This window comes from Ranitomeya imitator, chromosome 3 (assembly GCF_032444005.1).
Source record: "Ranitomeya imitator isolate aRanImi1 chromosome 3, aRanImi1.pri, whole genome shotgun sequence".
Classification (NCBI taxonomy): domain Eukaryota; kingdom Metazoa; phylum Chordata; class Amphibia; order Anura; family Dendrobatidae; genus Ranitomeya; species Ranitomeya imitator.
The window spans coordinates 125,417,102-125,441,957 of NC_091284.1; the positions used below are offsets into that span (position 1 = coordinate 125,417,102).

General features: G+C 44.9%; 1 protein-coding gene across 1 annotated transcript in view; it reads right to left on the reverse strand.

Moving 5' to 3' along the window:
* TRIM50 (tripartite motif containing 50) overlaps positions 1–24,856 on the reverse strand; it is a 44,701-nt gene that overhangs the window by 7,222 nt on the left and 12,623 nt on the right. The window contains exons 3-4 of the mRNA XM_069761389.1: positions 20,230–20,325; positions 384–614 (exon numbers count right to left, since the gene is read on the reverse strand). Coding sequence (XP_069617490.1) covers positions 384–614; positions 20,230–20,325 — 327 coding nt within the window. The remainder of the gene's footprint in view (positions 1–383; positions 615–20,229; positions 20,326–24,856) is intronic.

The following is a 24,856-nucleotide window of genomic DNA, read 5'->3' on the forward strand; positions in this document are numbered from 1 at the left end:
ACTGCGGATTTTCAACTGCAGTTTCCTATTGGTGCAGTTGTAAAACCGCTGCGGAATCCCCACAAAGAATGGACATGCTGCGGAAAATAACCCGCAGCGTTTTCCGTGCGGATTTTTCCGCAGCATGTGCACAGCGTTTTTTTTTCCCCATAGGTTTACATGGTACTGTAAACTTAGGGAAAACTGCTGCAGATCCACAGCGTCAAATCCGCTGCGGATCCGCAGCAAAATCCGCAGCGTGTGCACAAGCCCTAAGACCGGACAACCCATTTAAACATTTGCTTCCAGGACTGCTTCTATAGGAAACCTGGCGATGCCCCATCTTTCTGTCTTGTATGATTACACCCTTATATTGAACATGGACATGAAGAGAAATGTCTCACCTGGATAAAGTGCAGGTGGCTGTCGTTTCCCAGGTTCTCCAGTTGCCGCTCTTTGTCTCGCACAATGCGCAGAATCTCATTTCTCTGCTGTAACTGAGTCTCGATGGAGTTGATGCGTTCTGTAGCTTTTGTGGCTACCAGCTTCAGGAAATGAGACTCTTCTTCGGCAATGTATCGCTGGAGATCACGGAATTCCTTGCAGATTAAACGCTGAAACACATCGGATTCATTCTGGAAAGCAAGACAGAGAGCTCATTACTATGGAGGTTCTTGTCTAGGAGCTATCGCCACATATGCTATATCCCGCCTAAGAGGCCCAGAGCTTCTATCTGTAGAATGGGAAGGAGATTTTGGAAAATCTCATTGAGAACGCTGGCACTGTAACCTGGATGTTTTGCCTTTTAATTAAGATAGCAATGCATGACATCCATCCATTAAAAGGGATGTCAAGGATATAAAAAACTATCCTTATAGTAGACAATGTATTAAAGTAAAAAAAAAAAAAAACACATTCAGACATCTGTTTTGCAGGCGAACAAACTGCCTTATGTTAGAACCAAACATTTCATATTCTGACTCCTATGTCCACAGCACCTGTTGCCATTTTCTACACCACAGTTTCTATGTTTTTGTGCACAATTCAGGCACTTGGCCTAGTTTCCATATGGAAGGTATTGTAGCATTTCACCCACTACGTGTCTTGGGGGACACTCGCTTGGCACAGCATTATCGCACTCAGGCACGGATTTCTTATAAAACACAGTCTCTTAGGTTTATTTCACACGACATGAAGCACATCATCAGGAACTTGGCAACAGCTTGAACATCATCTGGACATATTCAACTTCACCACAGTTCGTCTCTGACCCCGGTCAGCATAAGACACGGACCTCGTCCGTTACCTGATGGCAAACTTCACAGGTCCCTGGACACCTCTTGGTCTCAGAGGTGCCCCATACACAATGTCTCTCTCTTCTAACCCCGGTTAGCATAACACGGATCCCTTTCCGTTACCTGTTGGTGCTGCACAGGTTTCTCAGATACCTCTCCTCCACAGAGGTATCCTTCAGACGTTTCTCACTCTGACCCCGGTCGGTACAACACGGATCTCCATCCGTTCCACACACTGGCATGTGCTAGGTCCAGAGCCCTGCCATGTGCTCTTCAGGAATCCTATTCTCCAGGACTTCCAACACAGGCTTCCAGGACCTTCCGGCATAGACCATTCGGGTCCACACTCCAAGACCATGTGACCAGACCTCAGTCACATTATATAGTACTAACCACTCCCACAGGTGGGAGTGTGGATGTAGTAAGTCTCCCTTACAACTACACCATACATATACACACTCTTGAGGGACTACAGGTCCCAGAACAACAATATTGCATCAGACTTACCACGCAGACTCCCTCTGTGACACATATTGGCCATTCACAACACTGCCGGACTTTGTCTCATCAGAATTATGCCTCCAAGTGCATCTTGCAGCGCACACACAGCACCCCCTGGCTGTACCATTGGATTTTGGCCAAAGTTCATCCATTAAGTCCACTTCTAGCCAGACTTCTTCATATAGCTGTGTTTCTCTGCTTGCTGCCAGTTTTGAGCTGATGGCACTGCTGGACATCTTCCAACTTCTAAGGGTATATGCTCACGATAAGGAGTTGCTGCAGGTTTGACACTGTATATTTATACAGCATCAAGCCCGTAGTGGCCAGCAGTGACAGCATAGTGGATGGGAGTTCTAGAAATCCCATGTCCACTATGCGTGTATGTACACCTGTGGATCACCTGCGGAGATGGACACGCGTCGCGTCTTTCCAGACCGCAGCATGTCCATTTCACCCATAGAATGTATTGAACGCGGTGAATCCGCGCGGTTCAGTGAAGACATGCGGATTTACCTGCGTTCAATAGACGGCAGCACTTTGCACGCAGCGTATATGCACTGCATCCAAAGTGCTGCTAGTTCTGGATCATGGGCACCCAGCCTAACAGAAGTAAGCATGATGTATCCTTTATCTGCTGCACCAAGTTTCCTTGGCCAACCACTGCGTCTATGGTTCGAAATGTTGCAGATTTCTATGTGTCCTCAATGCTTTACCATCAGGGATGCATCTGAATGACTCCAACTTTATTCTGCAGCAGGACAATGACCCCAAACACACAGCTAGTGTCATTAAGAGCTATGTCCAGTGTAAAGACGAACAAGGAGTCCTGGAAGTGATGCTATTGCCCCCAAAGATCCCTGATCTCATTATCATTGAGTCTGTCTGGTATAATAAAGAGACTGAAGGATTTGAGCAAGTCTACATCCACAGATTTGTGGTTGGTTCACCAAGATGTTTGGGAAAACCTCCCTGCCAAGTTACTTACTTACTGCTGTGTGAAAGTATCTAGAATTGATGCTGTTTGGAAGGCAAAGGGCAGTCACACCAAATATTGATTTGATTTAAATTTGTCTTACGTTAATTCATTTTGCATTTTAATAATTGATAGGAATAAACTAATACTTGTATTTTTTTAAAGCAATCCTATTTTACAACATTTTTTCCACACCTGCCTAAAACTTTTGCGCAGTACTTTATGTGCATATGAGGCTGTCAATTTCCAATCAGTGGCTTGTCTGTGCATTGCGTTGTATACTCAGACCGCGATACAAGGAAGTCGACCATTTTTGCCTACATTTCTTGTGCTGCTGTTTCGGTAGTTCCTTCCTTGTCTCCGATTACTTCTCTGCACTGACGACATGCCGTACAGTCACATGGGGCATGCACATTTATAATAATACATTAATATACAGGTGCACAAATATGCTGTGGTCAGTATACAAACATATACGTACATTGTGCCTCAGCACAATGGGATTAATCAGTACATGAATTCCACTATTGCTTTACACGTAAAAACGTGGGCTACTTAAATAACGTTTTTTAATCAAAGGAACAGGGGGAGCAGTGCCAGATCCCTTCAAAATGACCACCAGAGGCCACTAACATCCATGTGTCTACTCAAACTGTCAGAAACAGACTCCATGAGCGGGGTATGAGAGCCCGATGTCCACCAGTGGCTGTTGTGCTTACAGCCCAACATCATGCAGGGCGACTGGCATTTGCCAGAGATTGCCAAGATTGGCAGATTTGATATTGGCGTCCTGCGATCTTCATGGATGAGAGCACATGTTAACACATGTGACAGAGTCTGGAGACACCATGGAGAACGTTCTGCTGCCTGCAACATCCTCCAGCATGACCAGTTTGGCAGTGGGTCAATAATGGTGTGGGAAGTCATTTGTTTGGACTACCATTAGGTACCGGGATGTGATCCTCAGACCCATTGTGAGACCATATGCTGGTGCGGTTGGCCCTGGGTTCCTTCTGATGCATGACAATGCCAGACCTCATGTGGCTGAAGTGTGCCAGCAGTTCCTGCATGATGAAGGCACTGATGCTATGGACTGGCCCGCCTGTTCCTGAGACCTGAATCCAATCCAGCACATCTGGGACATCATGTCTCATTCCATCCTCCAACGTCACGTTACACCACAGACTGTCCAGGAGTTGACTGATGCTTTAATTCAGGTCTGGGAGGAGATCCCACAGGAGACCACTCGCCAACTCATCTGGAGTATGTCGTGGTATTGTAAGGAGATCTTGCAGGCATGTGGAGGTCACATACATTACTGAGAATAATTTCCTTCTCTTGAGGCATTTACACTGAAGTTGGATCAGCCTGTAATTTGATTGTTCTCGATGCATTCCACTATGTAAAGAATAAAGATTTGCAACTGGAATATTTCATTCAGTGATATCTAGAATGTGGTATTTTAGTGTCATCTTTATTTTTGAGCAGTGTATATAAAGAAAACAATAAGCATTGAATTTACATTTTAGGAGCCTATTTGCACAGATTGTATGTCACCAAGTAGATGTCTAGTTTTAGGTTACTAAAGCTTAGTTGTTTTATAAATGAAGCTATCCAATAATTTTGTGATATACTTTGCATATTTCATATTTTTATTGCAGTCAGTGAATAAGAACACCTAGAGATCAAAACTTAATCCTGCTTTCAGCTGAGAAGCACCATTGTATTTAGTATAGGCAATTAATTCTCTCTGCAAAAAACTGATAATTTGCTGCACTACCAATGTTATGCAAGGTGTTTCTTAAAAATGATTAACGTTATCATCTAACTGTGGGATAGGGGATAGCTTGCTGATAGCTGGAGACCAGTCATGAATGGATTGGAGGTGCGCATACTTGGTTTTTAGAATCATAGAATGTTAGAGTTGGAACGAACCTCCAGGGTCATTGTGTTCATCCCCCTGCTGAATGCAGGATTCAGTAAACCATCTCAGACAGATGTCTTTCCAGCATCTGTTTGAAGACTTCCATTGAAGTGGAACTCACCAACTCTCGTGGCAGCTTGTTCCACTCATTGATCATCCTGTCAATTTTTTTCCAATATCTAATCTGAACCCTCTACCTTTGTTTCGTTCCATTGCTTCTCGTGCTTCGATGTACAAATGAGAATAAGGATGATCCCTCTACACTGTGACATCCCTTCAATATTCATAGACAGCTATTAAGTCTCCTCTTACACTTTTATTTTTTGCAAGCTAAACATTCCCAGATCCTTCAACGTTCCATGTAGGACTTAGTTTGCATTCCGCTCACCATCCTGGTCACTCTTCTCTGAACTTGCTCCAATTATTTGATCTCTTTTTTTAAAATGTGTTGCCCAGAACTGGACACAGTATTCCAGATGAAGTCTGACTAACGAGGAGTAAAGGGGGATAATGAGTTCACATGATCTAGACTCTATGCTTCTCTTAATACATCATAGAACTGTTTGACTTTTTTGCTGCTGCATCACACTGTTGACTCATGTGCAGTCTGTGATCTATTAGTAAACTCAATTCTTTTTCACATGTGATGTTGCTTAGTTTTATTCCACCCATTCTATAGATGTAATTTTCATTTTTATTGGTCAGATGTAGAATCTTGCATTTCTCCCTGTTACATACCATTTTATTAGTCGCTGCCCATTGTTCAAGCTTATCTAGATCATTCTGAATCCTTTCTCTGTCTTCTCTAGTGTTAGCTATCCCTCCTAGTTTTGAATCATCTGCAAATTTGATTAGTTTACCTTCAGTTCCCTTATCTAGATCGTTTATAAAATGTTATTTATTAGTCTAAATTAGATTAGTTTTTCATGACTTGTTTCCTACAAACCCATGCTGGCTCTGGTAAATTACTGTATTCTTATCCAAGTACTTATCATACATATGTCCCTTTTAATAATATGTTAAAAGACCTGTCCTGGTATAGAAGTAAGGCTCACTGGCCTGTAATTTCCTGGCTCCATCTTCTTTCCTGTTTGAAGATAGGGACAATATTTGCCCTTCTCCAATTTTCTGGAACTTTTGCTTTCATTCATAGTCATTGGGACTGTCAGAAATAGCCAAGCGCTGTATTCGGCTTTCTCTGGCAGTCCCATAGACAATGAATGGAGCTGAGCATGCACACCTCCATTCCGTTAAAGACAGAGATTTGCAGAGTCTCAGTGTGGGGATCGTTGGGGATACCTAGAGGTTGGATACTAGCAATGAAGGTCCACCTTTAAGAGAGCAGAAGTGTGCATGCTCGATCTCAGCTCCATTCATTGTCTATGAGACTGTTGGAAGAAACAGAGTACATAGCTCAGCTATTTCTGTCAGTCCCATAGACATTGAGTGGAGCAGAGGTTCGGCTTCCACACCTCTACTTCATTCAAGATGGGGCTCTATAGAGTCTCATTCTTGGGACTGTTAGGGGTTCCAGTGGTTGAACTCAAGAGCAACAATCGAGTTATCCCCTAGCCTTTGGAGTTTTGTCAAATCTCTTTCAATAGCATTACAGGCTGTGAAGGACTCCTCCATAAATGTAACTGCACAAGAGTTTGCCTTTATGGGGTAGTTCGGTCTTCTGACTAAAGTCTGTTGTCACTCTATGTAACTGTAAACTTCTGAATTCACTGGTACTGCCATTATGCCATTTGCATACTTCTGGCCACAAACCAACTATACGTGCTCGGCCTAGCTCACTTCACCCATACTGACAGAAGCCAGACACGTCTAGTCATAAAGTGGCTGATAGTATGCAAATCGCATGCTTGCAATCATGTGGCTAGACGCTCTCAACGGCAAATACTGGTGAATCCTGACAGCGTGTGCCCTGCATGCTGTCAGTATTCAGAGGTCTGAATTCACATAGTGACTGCAGACTTGTACAGAAGACTAGACAACCCTTTTAATGACTGATTAGCCTTTACTAATATAATGTTGCATTACATGTCAGCCAGATGATGTTACTATGTCATATTTTATAGACATTTTACGTTACAGATGTGTATAATACAATCACAGGCCATTATATTAATTATAGAAGTGGTGTTAAACTTGAAAATACATAGATCTTTCCTATATATTAATATACAGGATGAGAGAGTGTGTCAGAACTATTTAGTTCATAACACGGAAAGCAATTTCATGAAAAATAAGTCGTTGCAACCTTGAAATGTCAATGGAAATTAAGGAGAGTTGCCAGCCGTGTAAAATGTGAAAGTCATCTGGCCTAGATTATTCTAAGTGAGTTATTATTACAAATAAGTTTCTATGTAAATAATCAGCGTAATTTGCAGGTGCGTTACCTCACCCCTAGAATTTTACCAATGTCCTATCTCTGGCTGGAGACTTATGGTACTTTTTCTTGTTAGCTAGGAAAGGAAACTGTGGGGGAAAGGATGAATGCAGCTCTTGTCACACAGCCTCGGCCAACATTGTGGGAGAATGACAAAGGTATTTGTTTGGGATTTCAAAAAAAATCATCAATAATTCCAGTGCTCAGAATAAATGAGTTCCCCCCCCCTTTTGAACAGTAGGATTTTAAATCACTCACTGAACATAAGAATAATTTCCAAAAGTTTGACAAGACTAAGTGTCACGATTCACACCGTGACCGTCACCCCTACGTCACGGATCGGGGTGACTTTAGGCCAACAGACAGCGATCACATGTGCAGGGGGGCTTAAAAGTGTGCTACTAAACGCCGTCAGTTGCAAGGTCCACCTGACCACCGATGCGTGGACCAGTAACCATGGACAGGGACGATACCTTTCTCTCACTGCCCATTGGGTAAATGTTGAGATCTTGAGAGTGGCGCTGTACGTGTTCTGCCAACTCCAGGAATTGCAGGAATCCAGTCTATACACATTGACTCCTCCTCATACTCCAGTTCCTCTGAATCAGCTCTGCAGCAGCCGTCACAGTCCACCTCCACATGGACTCATGAATGCTTACCTGTTACGACCGATTTGAGCACAGCCGTGGCCAAACGTCAACAGGCCGTATTGAAATTAATTTCTTTGGGGAATCGAAGCCACACAGCGCAGGAGCTCTGGAATGCCATCAAGCAGGAGAGGACGTGTGGTTTGTGCCAGCGAATCTCCAGCCAGGCATGGTAGTGTGTGACAATGGCCGAAATCTGGTGGCAGCTCTGGGCCTAGGCAACCTCACTCACATCCCATGTCTGGCACATGTGCTCAACTTGGTCGTGCAGAGTTATTTGAGGGACTATCCGGATTTTGATGCACTGCTGCACAAGATTCGCCTAGAGTGCGCTCACTTGCGGCGTTCCAGCATGGCAAGATCGCGCATTGCAGCTCTGCAGCGCCGATTCCGCCTTCCGGAACATTGCATCATATGTGACCTACCCACCAGGGGGAATTTAACGTTACATATGTTGGAGCGGTTGTGTGAGCAGCAGGCAGCAGTAATAGAGTACCAGCTGCATTAGGCGCAAACAAGTCGCACTGCACGCCGTTCACACTTCACCACTACTGAGTGGGCCTCTATGAAGCATATCTGCCACGTTTTGCGTTCCTTCGGTGATTCCACGCGGATGGCGAGTGCAGATGATGCACTAGATGATGCTTGACTGTCCCCCTTATCTGCCTGCTTGAAAAAAACACTGCAAGCACTAAGGGAGGAGGTTGTGGAAGAGGTGGAGGATGAGGAGTCACAAATGCCATCTGCTTCTGGACAGTCTACGCAACGTGGTTCCTCACAAAGACCTAGGCAGGGGACACTTTGTGAGGAGAAGTCAATGGAGGAGGAAGACATCTGTCCAGAGGAGGGAGTTACACAATGCTCTAGTAGTCAGTATGTAGAGCGAGGGTGGGCTGATGCAGAGCAGGCAGAGATGACGCCTCAAGCAGGGGACAGTGTTTCTTGGCCAGTTGGCAGTCTGCAGCACATGGTTGATTTCATGCTGCAGTGCCTGAGAAACAACCGCCGCATCGCCCACATTCTCAACACGGCTGATTACTGGGTGTACACCCTCCTAGATCCTCTCTACTGGGACAACTTACAAAGCCTCATAACATCGTTGAACCGGGAGCGTAAAATGAGGGAGTACCAAGACACACTGGTGCATTCCATCATGTTCTCCATTCCAACCGAGAGCAGTGCTGCTAGTGCTTTACAAAGCAGCTCAGTGCGTCGAGGCAGTGGAGGAAGCTCTGCACAAAGAGGAAGCAGAAGCAGCGCCTCAGCACAAGGCAAGACCAGTATGGCCCAAATGTGGCAAAGTTTTGTGTCCCCGCCACAAATGTCTACACCATCACAGACGGCTCCAGTCAGCAGGAAGCAACGTTTCCGTCAGATGATGACAGACTACATGTCTTGCCCTCTCAGTTTTCTCCCACACGGCTCTTCCCCCTTCAAGTTTTGGGTCTCTAAGCTGGATACATGGCCAGAGCATAGCCAGTATGCATTGGAGGTGCTGGCTTGCCCTGCTGCTAGTGTATTATCGGAATGCATCTTTAGTGCCGCAGGTGGTGTGCTAACAGACCGTCGCATGCGACTATCCTCCGATAATGTTGACCGGCCTACTTTTCTGAAAATGAACAAGGCCTGGATCTCGCGGGAATTTGGCACTCCTCTTCCAGATTAAATAATTGGTTGGCAACAGTATCCAGGTCTCCTGTTGTGTTCATGTTTCTACCACCTGAACTGTAATCCCTGGGCTCCAACACTGCCAGTTGCTGCTCAGAAGTGCCGTCTGCACAGTCAACACTTGCTGCCGTGCTATTGGGGTTCAGTAACGTCAGCTGATCCCCTGCTGTGTATCCAGGAATTTCTCCTGCTCCGTCCACACTCACACTACAACATATATTAAACTTGCTCCAATTAGGCCTCTGGCTACACTCTGTTTCTAGCATTGACCCTGGGCTCCAACACTGTCAGTTGCTGCTCAGAAGTGCCATCTGCACAGTCAACACTTGCTGTCGTGTTATTGGGGTTCAGTAACGTCTGCTGATCCCCTGCTGTGTGGGAGTCAATTTCACCTGCTCCCTCCACATTCACACTACTACAGATATTAAACTGGCTCCAATTAGGCCTCAGCCTACACTCTGTTTCTCCTGTAATCCCTGGGCTCCAGCACCGCCAGTTGCTGCTCAGAAGTGCCGTCTGCACAGTCAACACATGCTCCAGTGTTATTGGGGTTCAGTAACGTCAGCTGATCCCCTGCTGTGTGTGCATCAATTTCTTCTGCTCCCTCCACATTCACACTACAGATATTAAACTGGCTCCAATTAGGCCTCAGCCTATAATCTGTTTCTCCTGAAATCCCTGGGCTCCAACACCACCAGTTGTTGCTCAGAAGTGTCTTTGGCACGGGTACTCCCTCCTTCCCAGCCTGGTTCCAGCACGCCAGCTGTTTCCGGGTAGTGTCAAGGTCACTTTGCCTCCAATACGTTGTCCTGTCGGGTTGCGGTCGGGATAGCCGACTCTATGGTGCCTGCAGTTTAGGTGCTTCCTATGTGGGCTGCGGGATCTGGCAATGAAGGCTGGTTCCGTACTGCCAATAGGACAAGCTCCCCTGTAGGACTGTGGGTTTTCGGTAACTCTGGCCGGCTCGCGGCCTTGCAATTTCTTTTTCATGTGGACCTTCTGCTGCCTATCTGAGTTCCAGCACCATTAGCTGGTTCTTTGGAAGTCAATCTTGAATAGGTCCCCCTAGGTTCCAGTACTGTCAGCTGGTTCCAGGCAGAGCCTTTGGCTTAGGTGCCTCCTTCTTGGTATCCGAGTTCCACCAATGTCTGGTGGTCCTTGGTAGTGCTTTCTGGCATGGGTACCTCCTGCTTAGTAACTGGGTCCAGTACCGTCAGCTGGTCCTCAGTAGTTCCATTGGCTCTTGTACCTTCTGCTACCCATCAGAGTTCCAGTACCGTCAGCTGGTTCTCAGCAGTGTTTTTGGCACGGGTACTCCCTCCTGCTCAGCCTGGTTCCAGCACGCCAGCTGTTTCCGGGTAGTGTCAAGGCCACTTTGCCTCCAATACGTTGTCCTGTCGGGTTGCGGTCGGGTTAGCCGACTCTATGGTGCCTGCAGTTTAGGTGCTTCCTATGTGGGCTGCGGGAACTGGCAATCAAGGCTGGTTCCGTAGTGCCAATAGGACAAGCTCCCCCTGTAAGACTGTGGGTTTTCAGTAACTCCGGCCGGCTCGCGGCCTTGCAATTTTTTTTTTCATGTGGACCTTCTGCTGCCTATCTGAGTTCCAGCACCATTAGCTGGTTCTTTGGAAGTCAATCTTGAATAGGTCCCCCTGGGTTCCAGTACCGTCAGCTGCTTCCAGGCAGAGCCTTTGGTTTAGATGCCTCCTTCTCGGTATGCGAGTTTAACCAACGTCTGGTGGTCCTTGGTAGTGCTTTCTGGCACGGGTACCTCCTGCTTAGTAGCCGGGGTCCAGTACCGTCAGCTGGTCCTCGGTAGTTCCATTGGCTCTTGTACCTTCTGCTACCCATCCGGGTTCCAGTACTGTCTGCTGGTTCTTGGCAGTGTCTTTGGCTCTTGTACCTTTTGCTCCCCATCCTCGTTCCAGTACCGTCAGCTGGTTCCAGGCAGAGCCTTTGGTTTAGGTGCCTCCTTCTCGGTATCCGATTTCCCCAACGTCTGGTGGTCCTTGGTAGTGCTTTCTGGCACGAGTACCTCCTGCTTAGTAACCGGGTTCCAGTACCATCAGCTGGTCCTCGGTAGTTCCATTGGCTCTTGTACCTTCTGCTACCCATCCGGGTTCCAGTGCCGTCAGCTGGTTCTTGGCAGTGTCTTTGGCACGAGTACTCCCTCCTGCCCAGCCTGGTTCCAGCACGCCAGCTGTTTCCGGGTAATGATTTTCTCTGGTGGGCCCAAGGTGCTCCAGTCCGACGCTGTATTGAAATGATAGCTGAGCGGTAGCCGTGGGTGAGTGTCATGTGTTCGACACCTCAGTATGTTCTAACAGAAAAGATGAGAGTACTGTGTGTGTGTGTGTGTGTGTGTGTGTGTATGCTGGCAGTATTGCTATTAGTTATCATACTGGGAACAGGGAAAGGGATTAGTGGTGCCTCACCAGAATCCAGATGAACACAGGTGCCAGGAACAAGTGGCTGGATACCACTCATTAGCAATAGCAAAAACAGGAGAAAAAAGTTCCAGCACCAGGCGTCTCTTCATAAAAATCTTCAATACTTTATTTTCATGTTAAAAAGGCCTGAAATGAGTTTAGGGGCTGCGTCACCGCATGATGTTTTTTTTTCTTGACAAGAAAATAAAATATTGAAGATTTTTATGAAGACACGCCTGGTGCTGGAACTTTTTTCTCCTCATTTTGGTATTGCTATTGGTGCCTTCACCTTCAGGCCAGTCCCATTCTACTCCTCACCAGGTCTATTAGACTTCAAGACAAAGCGACCAGGCATGTTCTTAAAAAAAGGCACGCTTTACTTGGCAACAAGCTCACAGGGCAAAAGGCAGTACACTTTACAACTTCCCCTGTCTCACACAGAGGTATGTTCTTATCGGTTTCAGGTAACGGAACTTTACATGTGGATGATAATCAAGCAGCGCAAATGAGGTAAAACTCCATATTCTCAGTGCAGGGTCACATGGGTCAAGATGTTATGTTGTGAACCCTGCACCCAAACAACAGTCTGTGATCCCTTACTTACAAGCGCTGCTCCTAGAGCCGCTTCCCGCTTCTGTGTCCTCAGTTGGGCAGCACCGTTCCTTCACAAAGCCCCCCACTTCTGGCCAACACTGGACTCATTTCTTCCTTTATTTTACTCCCACTAATGGGTTTCACCCACTTGCCTGCTGCACTGGATCTCCGTTGTCTCTAAAGTTCCTTCACGATTCCTGCTGTCTTGAGCCTCTCCTCTCCACACTAGTTCTGCTCTTCTCCATAACTCTGCACGCTCACTGGTCTTATCCACTTAGGCTATGTGCCCACCATACAGAATGAGAAGCGTATTTTCGCAGTGTTCTATTGAAAGCAGCTAAATCTACATGTGTTCACTTAACCATGCGGATTTACTGCGTTCAATACATTTTATTGATGTAATTTCTTTTGCGGAGACTAGCTGTCCTCCAAGAAGAGCTGCATGGCAGTTTCCACGGGTGATCCGCAGGTGCACAGTTGCATATTGAACATGTGATTTCTAGAAATCCCATCCACTATGCTGCCACAGCTGGCAGCTGCAGTTTTTGATGCTGCATAAATACGCAGCGTCAAAACTGCAGCAATTCCTGAACGTAGGAATGTACCCTGGACTTCCGCTTCCTGTCACTAACCCACAGTCCCCGGTATCGGCTGGCTTTAAAGTTAACCCTGACATAACTGTCTCTGTTTCACTGTTGCTGGACCTATCACTTCCACACATATTAAGGTATATTACAGTAAGGAGACTGTAGATATAAATAAATGTGAAATTACCTTTGGAAGAATTACTAGAATTAATTGAATTATTAAATAAGAGAATTGCAGCTTATGGGAGCTGCCATCTTGGATTGGCAGCTCAGCGTGCTGTGTACTGAGACATGTCCCCAGAGGCTGTTTGCTAGGCAGTGCCTCTGGTCAGCAGCAGTGTAGTAACCCTAAGAGCTCATTTATGAAAGGTACTGTTATAGAAAGACGAAGTGTATAGTGAGAAGCATGGTAGGGGAAACAGAATACTTTGGGGGTATGTTTCTGGAAATGGGACATGATGACTGCACCGTATTGAAGGGAGGATGGATGGGGTCATGTATCGCAAGATTTTCGCCAACAACTTCCTTCCTTCTGTAAGAGCATTGAAGATGGGTCGTGGATGGGTCTTCCACCATGACAATGACCAGAAAAACACAGCCAAGGCAACTAATGAGTGGCTCTGTAAGAAGCATTTCAAGGTCCTGGAGATGCCTAGTCAACCTCCAGACCTGAACCCAACAGAAAATCTTTCGAGGGAGCTGAGCTGAAACTCAATGTTGCCCAGCGACAGTCCCAAAACCTAAATGGAAGAGTGGGCCAAAATCCCTGCGCAGTGTGTACAAACTTGGTCAAGAACTACAAGAAACGTCTGACCTCTGTAATTGCAAACAAAGGTTTCTGTCTCAAATATTATGCCTGTTTTTCTATGGTATCAAAAACTTATTTTATGCAATAAAATGCAAATTAATTATGTCAAAATCATACAATGTGATTTTCTGGATTTTTTTTAAAGATTCTTTTGCTTACAGTTGAAGTGTACCTACGATAAAAATTACAGATCTCTCCATTCATTATAGGTTGGAAAACTTGCAAAATCGGCAGTGTGTCAATACTTATTTTCCTCAGTGTGTGTGGTAGTGGCTGAGGGGACATACTTGGGGCTTTCTGTGGGGACATACTTGGGGTTGGCTGTGGGAATGTATGAGGGGTTGGCTGTGGGAATGTAACGAGGGGTTGAGGGTGACATATTATATAGAATACTGTGGGGAACATTATACTGAGAGATGTAGGGGACATCATACTATATATGTGGGGGCATCATAATGTACAGGGGATTGTGGGGGACTTTATACTGGAGTCTGTGGAGACATACTGTAAAGGGGGCTATGGTGAACATCATACTGTATAGAGGGACTGTGGTGTCCATATTGTATAGGTGGGCTGTAGTGGACATCATACTTTATATTGGGGGCTGTAGTGGACATTAAACTGTATGGTGGGTTGTGATGTACATCATAGTGTATAATGGGGGCTGTTGTATATATCATTGGGCTGCTGTGGTGACTATCGGCTCATCGTGTAAGGGCGCAGTGTAAGGAGGACGTAGTTTGGGGAGGACAACGTGGTGGGCAGTATGAGAACATGGCGTGAAGAGGGGTTACAGAATGATATGGAAAAGGGGCAGCATGAAATGGAGACACAGTGTGAAGAGAGGTTAGCCTGGTGGGAAACAGTGCGGGAGATCTTAAGAGTTTAAAGGGAACCTGTCAGAAGGATTGAGCACAGTAAAATACAGTGTCAGTTCGGCGCCGTCATACTGATTAAAATGGTACCTTGGTTGATGAAATCTGTCTTGAGATTGTTTTTTATCTTTACTTTTGAGTTTTTAGTTAATGATATGCCCGTGCTGTGGGGCGGCCTGTGTGGTGGGGGTCTGCATGTGCTGCCCTGATTAGATATTCATAATGCAGCCTGCTGACAGGTCACTGATCCCTCAGCGACCTGCCCCCTAGTTTGCATAATGAATACCTGTACATACTGAAGAAAAAAAAAATGTTCCACAGGCAGGTGCCAAGAGCTGCTACTGCACAGGCATGGGTGGCTCCATCTTGGAGGAGGACATTTTTTTCTTCTCAACCAAGATGGCGCCGCCAGCGTCTGCACAATAGCAGCTATCGGATCACAGCTATGTACACAGATAGCTGCTACTGAGCAGACATTTTAAAATAGTTTTTAATTTCTTTATACACCTCAGGAAAAGCTCAACCACATGTAGTATCTACACATTAAAGGGAACCTGTCACCCCAAAAATCGATGAGCTGCGGCCACCGGCATCAGGGGCTTATCTACAGCATTCTGTAATTATGTAGATAAGCCCCCGATGTATCCTGAAAGATGAGAAAAGGAGGTAATATTATATTCACCCAGGGGCGGTCCCGCTGCGGTCCGGGTCCGATGGACGTCGCGGTCCGGGGCCTCCCATCTTCTTACGATGACGTCATCTTCTTGTCTTCACGCCGCAGCTCCGGCCCAGGCGTACTTTGTCTGCCCTGCATTACAGAATGCTGTAGATAAGCCCCTGATGCCGGTGGCCGCAGCTCATCTTCAATTTTTGGGGTGACAGGTTCCCTTTAAACATGAGATTATGCTGCAGCGCAGGACTGGCACCTGCCTGCAGAAGTTTTTTTTTTTTTTTCTTTCTTCAGTATGTACAGGTATTCATTGTGCAAACTAGGGGGCAGGTCGCTGAGGGATCAGTAACCTATCAGCAGTCTGCATTATGAATATCTAAGCAGAACACCACATAAAAAACTCCCCTCCAGGCTACCCCGGAGCACGAGCATATCATTAACTAAAAACAGAAAAAGATTAAAAAAAACAACCAAAAGACGGATTTCATCAATCAAGGTATAATTTTAATCAGTATAATGGCGCCGGCCTGACAGTGCCTGTAGGTTACTGTGCACAATCCTGCTGACAGGTTCCCTTTAAGGGAAAAGGGTGGATAGGGGTCGGCCATGGTATTGACTATGGTTCATAAGGGAGGACAGTGTGGCGGTTATATCTAATTATGGTAGAGATCGGGGTGGTCATAGCTGATAATGGCAGACTGTGGTGGTTATTGATTATTAATCGTGTACACTGTGGAAGCCATATATCTTAGGAGGTTTATTTAGGGCATAGCATGTACAGAATTTTTTTAAGCAGAGGGCATTATAGTGACATTCTTATTTTTAAGAGCACTATGTCAGGAAGTGCTGAAGAAGACTGGGAAGAGGGAATCTGGAGAGAAGAGCTGTGGATGTGAAAAGTCATCATGGCGTCAGGACAAGATGGAGACGACATGAAATAAATGACTCAATCCGAGAAGATGTCACCTATAAAGTACCTGGATGTAAATGGTAACTTTTTGATACGGACTACGTTTCTTCAGTGCTGTAGTTCCTATATGGTCCATAGTATGATAACAACAACTCCCATCATCTCCTTACCATTGTTAAGGACATATTAGGAGTTGTAGGTTCTTCAGCTTCAAATGTATATGGGCTTGACTTCATATTACAATTGATTGTACTAAGCTTGGTTATGTATTCATGTAGTGATGGTGGTTCTGGTGATGTATACATGTACTGATGACGGTACTGGTGTTGTATTTGTTTACCGACGGTGTTTCTTGTTATGTATCCATGAACTGATTGAGGTTTTGGTAACTCACTTATGTACTGATGGTGGTTCTGGTGATGCTTTCATATACTGATGGTGGTTCTACTGACCTATTTATTTACTTTTTATAGTTCTTGTGCTGTATTTATGTACTAGTGATGGCTCTGGTATTCTATTTATGTACTGATCATGATTTCCGCTTCATATTCATGTACTTATGATTGTTCTAGTGATGAATACAGCACCAGAACCATCACCACTAAATGAAAACATCACCAGAACAACCATCAGAACAGGAGTAAAAAGAATCACCTTCAGTACATGAACATGGCCCCAAAAACCTCCATCAGCACAGGAATAGGGCACCAGAACCACCATCAGCTTTGTCGAGTCCTGTATTTGTCGTATCTGTCATATAAAATATAGGATGAAAATCACTATTTGTCCCTGGTATTGAGTAAATGATTCCCAAACATTGACTGATTATATATATATAACTTTGAAAAACACATTCCCTGTTGAGCCTCACCCCTAAAGTAAATCACATTTTTTTTTTACTTTTGATTATATAAATCTGGTGAAAGACGTAACAATTCTAGTGGAAGAGTTCGTTACCTGACACATCGGAGGGGGAGGGGTGTGTGTTAGGGCTCCTTTTTACTTTAGTCTCTGACCCACTCTTTTACTTGGGTGTTGAGGGTTCATCGGGGAAGGGGTGGAGGCGCCATCGGATTCATCTTCCTAAGGCTAGGTTCCCATTGCGTTAATGAGACCGCGCTAACAGACAGCGTTGCACGGCGAAATTAACGCCGTGCAACGCGTCCGTTAGCGCGCCCATTAACAGCAATGGGGACGCGCATCACTAGAACGTGCCATTTTCGGCACGCGCTAGCGATGTGCCGGTGTTTTGAGGCGCGCCCGCGGTCCGTTCCCCGCTCTCGCAGATCAGAGATCTGCGAGAGCGGGGACGTTTAACGCGACCCCTTTAAAACACATTGCGTTAGCGCAATCCGCTAGCGCTAGGCGCTAAACGGATTGCACTAACACAATCTGAACCTAGCCTGAGGCACTATAATTATCTTGTCCTGGCCTTGGTGTGCATACACATGTAATAGCTCTTAGCACTGACCTCTGTTTTGTTTTTACCACTCACTATTAACATGCAGGCTCAGCTGAGCCTGCATGTTTATCTCGTTATCGAGTATGGAGTAGGCCATTACGAACACATCTATGAAAACAAAAAAATTATGTTAACTACATCCACAAATATAATAATTAAATCAGCTCAGGTTGTGGAGGGCATAAGGGATGGATTTGCTGGTTACCCTATAGTCTTGGACCTACAAAGGGGAGGGTCACTCTTGGGTAGGACCACTGCCAATGTATCACTGGCAGACATGGATAAAAGAGGGTCCCTTAAGAACAACATATGGGCCATTTGCAGTTCAATAGTTGATCATAAGGAACAATTCCACCTGCTTTGCAAGTAAAAATGGTCTCCATTGCGTCTAGGGCCCCTTTGTGGATGCCCAGGTTGCATCAATGGTATGTCCGTCTCTGTAACGTACCAAAACAGTCTTATCTAAAAAAACTATGAAGGACAAGCCACAAGGGCACGAATCACAGTGACTGAAACCTAATCACCATGTGGGAGTGTGATTATGTACATTTTATAAAGCACACAATGAGCTCATGTTGTACTAGTACAAACATCAAATTGTGGTAAACAAAAAGAAATTGGGAAATGGAAAATTTCAATATCAATAAAAAAAAATCTATAAACTTATCAGTCATTCAGGTGTCATGTCTTATGAGGACAAAGTATTAACAGTATATGCAGTACAATACAATAATTCACATCATGCAAAGCCAAAGAAAGGTGCCATGTAGGTGTCAATCGCTTGTAGCATCTTTTAAGGTGCCCATACACATTAAATAAATGTCTGCCTGACGAATCTGACAACTCTGACCCGGCTCTACCCCAATGCTAGGTGTTGGGAATAAACATTCAGGGAAGTTGGATTTCAACAGCAGCAACTTTCACCATTTTCCCCCTTTGGGAAATCATGAAAAGTGTTAACAGGTTTAAGGGGTTGGAAGGAATAGCTCTTTGTCTAGTTAGTATTCAGCCGCATGCAGTGTAGGGTATATAGCCACACACAGGTTATTCTTATCTCAATAATGGTACACAGCTAAGATTTGCATTCACTTACCGTATTTTTTCGGTTTATAAAATGCACTTTTTTGCTAAAAGTTTTTTGGGGAAAACAGTTGGGGAAATTTGGGGTGAAAACAGTCTTATAGTCGGAATATACTTACAGTTAGCGTGGTGGCAGCAGGAGTCGGACAATTCTTCTGGTGGTCCGACGCTGCAAGGCGATGATCTTGCCCCCATCCCAGCCTGGTGCGGCAGGTTTGGTGGTGCGGGGGTGCCCTGGCGACATTTTATGAAAGCCTGGAGCCCCCGCACTTCTATTGCCTCAATGCTGTGGCCTCCGGGAAAATGGTCGCCGGAGGCGACGCATGGGCAGACTGAGATCTCAGCTCCGAGATCTTGTCTCCCAAGATCTCGGGACGAGATCTCGCTGCCGAGATCTCAATCTGCACCTAGGGAATCAATCTGGCCTCCGGTCAAATGGCCGCCAGAGGCGGCACATGCGCAGACTGAGATCTCAATCTGTGCATGCGCCGCCTCCGGTGGCCATTTTCCCAGAGGCCACAGCATTGAGGCAACAGAAGTGCGGGGCCTCCGGTCTTTCGCAAAATGTCGCCATAGCCCTGCACCACCATGCACCGCCGAACCTGCAGCACCAGACTGGGATCCAGGTAGCACCACCACTGAGCACCGAGAACCTGAGCACCAGTCTGGGTCATATCATCGCCGGACCACCAAACACCCCCTGTGACTCCGCTCCACCAGCACTGCCGATCTCCCCCCCCCCCCCGGGTAAGCTGAATTCAGGACTGTAAGACGGACCCCCATTTGATGCATTCATTTTTTTTCTCCATTTTCCAACTGAAAATTTGGGGTGCGTCTTATGGCCCGGTGCATCTTATAGTCTGAAAAATACGGTAATATTCCTTGTGGGTCTGCCTCCTGCATCCCCTTCACTGAGGTGTACCGGCCACCCAGCTGTGCTGGGAACTGCAGCTGGTCCCATTCACCTGAACAGATCTGCACTGGTTGTAGTAAGTACTAAGTCCTGTGTACATAAAAAACTGAGAAGGATGGGATGCTAAGCAGCCCAGCAGCTCATTCATTCTCAGTACCAGCAAGGGTCCCAGAGGTCAGATGACAAGCAATCGTTTACTTGTTTCAGTTGGGTTTTTTGTTCATGTTCCTCATTTCTGCCACAGTGGAGAGCAGTGACCAAGAGTGTGTTTTGTTCTAAAGGACCTGTCTTGTACTACATGGACAGCCAATGGACTTATGGTAAATGTGTAATACCTAACTACTCTTTGGTGATACTGCAGAGAAATGGAACACTTACACTTTCCCAAACTGGCGTCCACTTTGTGTTCTGCACATAGTCAGCAGACTATTTGAACAAGAGGGGGCTGTCCAAACCAGACAATTCACTCTTTTATTAGGATGACTTAACTTCTACTAGGTCAAACCAAGTCATCGCACTCACTAAAATTCGGGTCTTGTTGTTGGTAAGTTTGCTTATATGTTCCTCCAGACCTTGTCTCTCTTTCTGTAGTTCAGTCATCAGTGCAGACACTTCTTCCTGTAAAGTATCACAACAGAATAATGTATAATGTATAGTAATAAATGTAATGGAACTGGAAAAAAATAAAATACCGTCATAGCAATGTGAGGAGAGAGTGATTTTCTGGGCAGATGTCATGATGTCCAAAGTAACAAATGCTAATGAACTGTTGTGGTATCCAAAAAGGTCAGTGATTTAAATGTTTAACCCCTTTACCCCCAAGGGTGGTTTGCACGTTATGGACCGGGCCAATTTTTACAATTCTGACCACTGTCCCTTTATGAGGTTATAACTCTGGAACGCTTCAACGGATCCCAGTGATTCTGACAATGTTTTCTTGTGACATACTGTACTTCATGATTGTGGTAAAAATTCTTTGATAGTACCTGCGTTTATTTGTGAAAAAAACAGAAATTTGGCGAAAATTATGAAAATTTCGCAATTTTCCAACTTTGAATTTTTATGCAATTAAATCACAGAGATATGTCACACAAAATACTTAATAAGTAACATTTCCCACATGTCTACTTTACATCAGCACAATTTTGGAAAAATTTTTTTTTGTTAGGGAGTTATAAGGGTTAAAAGTTGACCAGCAATTTCTCGTTTTTACAACACCATTTTTTTTTTTAGGGACCACATCTCATTTGAAGTCATTTTGAGGGGTCTATATGTTAGAAAATACCCAAGTGTGACACCATTCTAAAAACTGCACCCCTCAAGGTGCTCAAAACCATATTCAAGAAGTTTATTAACCCTTCTGGTGCTTCACAGGAATTTTTGGAATGTTTAAATAAAAATGAACATTTAACTTTTTTTCACAAAAAAATTACTTCAGCTCCAATTTGTTTTATTTTAACAAGGGTAAAAGGAGAAAATGGACCCGTCAAGTTGTTGTACAATTTGTCCTGAGTACACCGATACCCCATATGTGGGGGTAAACCACTGTTTGGGCACATGACAGAGCTCGGAAGCGAAGGAGCGGTATTTGACTTTTCAATGCAAAATTGACTGGAATCGAGATGGGACACCATGTTCCGTTTGGAGAGACCCTGTTGTGCCTAAACATTGAAACCCCCCACAAATGACACCATTTTGGAAAGTAGACCCCCTAAGAAACTTATCTAGAGGTGTGGTGAGCACTTTGACCCACCAAGTGCTTCACAGAAGTTTATAATGCAGAACCGTAAAAATAAAAAATCATATTTTTTCACAAAAATTATCTTTTCGCCCCCAATTTTTTATTTTCTCAAGGGTAAGAGAAGAAATTGGACCCCAAAAGTTGTTGTACAATTTGTCCTGAGTACGCTGATACCCCATATGTGGGGGTAAACCACTGTTTGGGCGCATGGGAGAGCTCGGAAGGGAAGGAGCGCCGTTTGACTTTTCAATGCAAAATTGACAGGAATTGAGATGGGACGCCATGTTGCGTTTGGAGAGCCCCTGATGTGCCTAAACATTGAAACCCCCCACAAGTGACACCATTTTGGAAAGTAGACCCCCTAAGGAACTTATCTAGATGTGTTTTGAGCGATTTGACCCACCAAGGGCTTCACAGAAGTTTATAATGCAGAGCCGTAAAAATAAAACAAAAATTTTTTCCCACAAAAATTATTTTTTAGCCCCCAGTTTTGTATTTTCCCGAGGGTAACAGGAGAAATTGGACCCCAAAATTTGTTGTTCAATTTGTCCTGAGTGCGCTGATGTGGGGGGGGGGACCACCGTTTGGGCACACGGGAGGGCTCGGAAGGGAAGGAGCTCCATTTGGAATGCAGACTTAGGGTACCGTCACACTATACGATTTACCAACGATCACGACCAGCGATACGACCTGGCCGTGATCGTTGGTAAGTCGTAGTGTGGCCGCTGGAGAGCTGTCACACAGACAGCTCTCCAGCGACCAACGATGCCGAGGTCCCCGGGTAACCAGGGTAAACATCGGGTTACTAAGCGCAGGACCGCGCTTAGTAACCCGATGTTTACCCTGGTTACCAGCGTAAAAAAAAACAAACACTACATACTTACATTCCGGTGTCTGTCCCTTGCCGTCTGCTTCCCGCACTCACTGACTGCCGGCCGTAAAGTGAAAGCACAGCACAGCAGTGACGTCACCGCTGTGCTGTGCTTTCACTTTACGGCCGGCAGTCAGTGAGTGCGGGAAGCAGACGGCAAGGGACCTGACGGACACCGGAATGTAAGTATGTACTGTTTGTTTTTTTTTACATTTACGCTGGTAACCAGGGTAAACATCGGGTTACTAAGCGCGGTCCTGCGCTTAGTAACCCGATGTTTACCCTGGTTACAAGCGAACGCATCGCTAGATCAGTGTCACACACACCGATCTAGCGATGACAGCGGGAGATCCAGCGACGAAAGAATGTTCCAAACGATCTGCTACGACGTACGATTCTCAGCAGGATCCCTGATCGCTGCTGCGTGTCAGACACAGCGATATCGTAATGATATCGCTGGAACGTCACGAATCGTACCGTCGTAGCGATCAAAATGGCACTGTGTGACGGTACCCTTAGATGGAATGGTCTGCAGGTGTCACATTGCGTTTGCAGAGCCCCTAATGTACCTAAACAGTAGAAACCCCCCACAAGTGACACCATTTTGGAAAGTAGACCCCCTAAGGAACTTATCTAGATGTGTGGTGGGCCCACCAAGGGCTTCACAGAAGTTTATAATGCAGAGCCGTAAAAATAAAACAAAAATTTTTTCCCACAAAAATTATTTTTTAGCCCCCAGTTTTCTATTTTCCCGAGGGTAACAGGAGAAATTGGACCCCAAAATTTGTTGTCCAATTTGTCCTGAGTGCGCTGATACCCCATATGTGGGGGGGAACCACCGTTTGGGCGCACGGGAGGGCTCAGAAGGGAAGGAGCTCCATTTGGAATGCAGACTTAGATGGAATGGTCTGCAGGTGTCACATTGCGTTTGCAGAGCCCCTAATGTACCTAAACAGTAGAAACCCCCACAAGTGACACCATTTTGGAAACTAGACCCCCTAAGGAACTTATCTAGATGTGTTATGAGAACTTTGAACCCTCAAGTGTTTCACTACAGTTTGTAACGCAGAGCCGTGGAAAAAAAAAAAAAAAACTTTCCCCCCAAAATTATTTTTTAGCCCCCAGTTTTGTATTTTCCCGGGGGTAAGAGGAGAAATTCGACCCCAAAAGTTCTTGTCCTATTTGTCCTGAGTACGCTGATACTGCATATGTTTGGGCGCACGGGAGAGCTCGGAAGGGAAGAAGCACTGTTTTACTTTGTCAACGCAGAATTGGCTGGAATTGAGATCGGACGCCATGTCGCATTTGGAGAGCCCCTGATGTGTCTAAACAGTGGAAACCCCCCAATTATAACTGAAACCCTAATCCAAACACACCCCTAACCCTAATCCCAACAGTAACCCTAACCACACCCCTAACCTTAATTCCAACCCTATTCCCAACTGTAAATGTAATCTAAACCCTAACCGTAACTTTAGCCCCAACCCTAACCCTAACTTTAGCTCCAACCCTAAATGTAGCCCTAACCCTAGCCCTAACCCTAGCCCTAACCCTAACCCTAGTCCTAACCCTAGCCCTAACCCTAGCCCTAACGGGAGAATGGAAATAAATACATTTTTTAAATTTTTTTATTTTTCCCTAACTAAGGGGGTGATGAAGGGGGGTTTGATTTACTTTTATAGTGGGTTTTTTAGCGGAATTTTATGATTGGCAGCCATCACACACTGAAAGACGCGTTTTATTGCAAAAAATATTTTTTGCGCTACCAGATTTTGAGAGCTATAATTTTTCCACATTTTGGTCCACAGAGTCATGTGAGGTCTTGTTTTTTGCGGGACGAGTTGATGTTTTTATTGGTAACATTTTTGGGCACGTGACATTTTTTGATCGTTTTTTATTCCGATTTTTGTGAGGCAGAATGACCAAAAACCAGCTATTCATGAATTTCTTTTGGGGGAGGCGTTTATACCGTTCCGCGTTTGGTAAAATTGATAAAGCATTTTTATTCTTCAGCGATACCTCATTTATATCATTTTTTTTATGTTTTGGCGCTTTTATACGATAAAAACTATTTTATAGAAAAAATAATTATTTTTGCATCGCTTTATTCTCCGGACTATAACTTTTTATTTTTTTGCTGATGATGTTGTATGGCGGCTCGTTTTTTGCGGGACAAGATGGCGTTTTCAGCGGTACCATGGTTATTTATATCTGTCTTTTTGATCGCGTGTTATTCCACTTTTTGTTCGGCGGTATGATAATAAAGCATTTTTTGCCTCATTTTTTTTTTCCTTTTTCTTACGGTGTTTACTGAAGGGGTTAACTAGTGGGCCAGTTTTATAGGTCGGGTCGTTACGGATGCAGCGATACTAAATATGTTTACTTTTATTGTTTTGTTTTTATTTAGATAAAGAAATGGGAATAATATATTTTTTTTTTTCATTATTTAGGATTTTTTTTTTTTTTTTTTTTTACACATTTGGAAAAAATTTTTTTTTACTTTTTTACTTTGTCCCAGGTGGAGACATCACAGATCG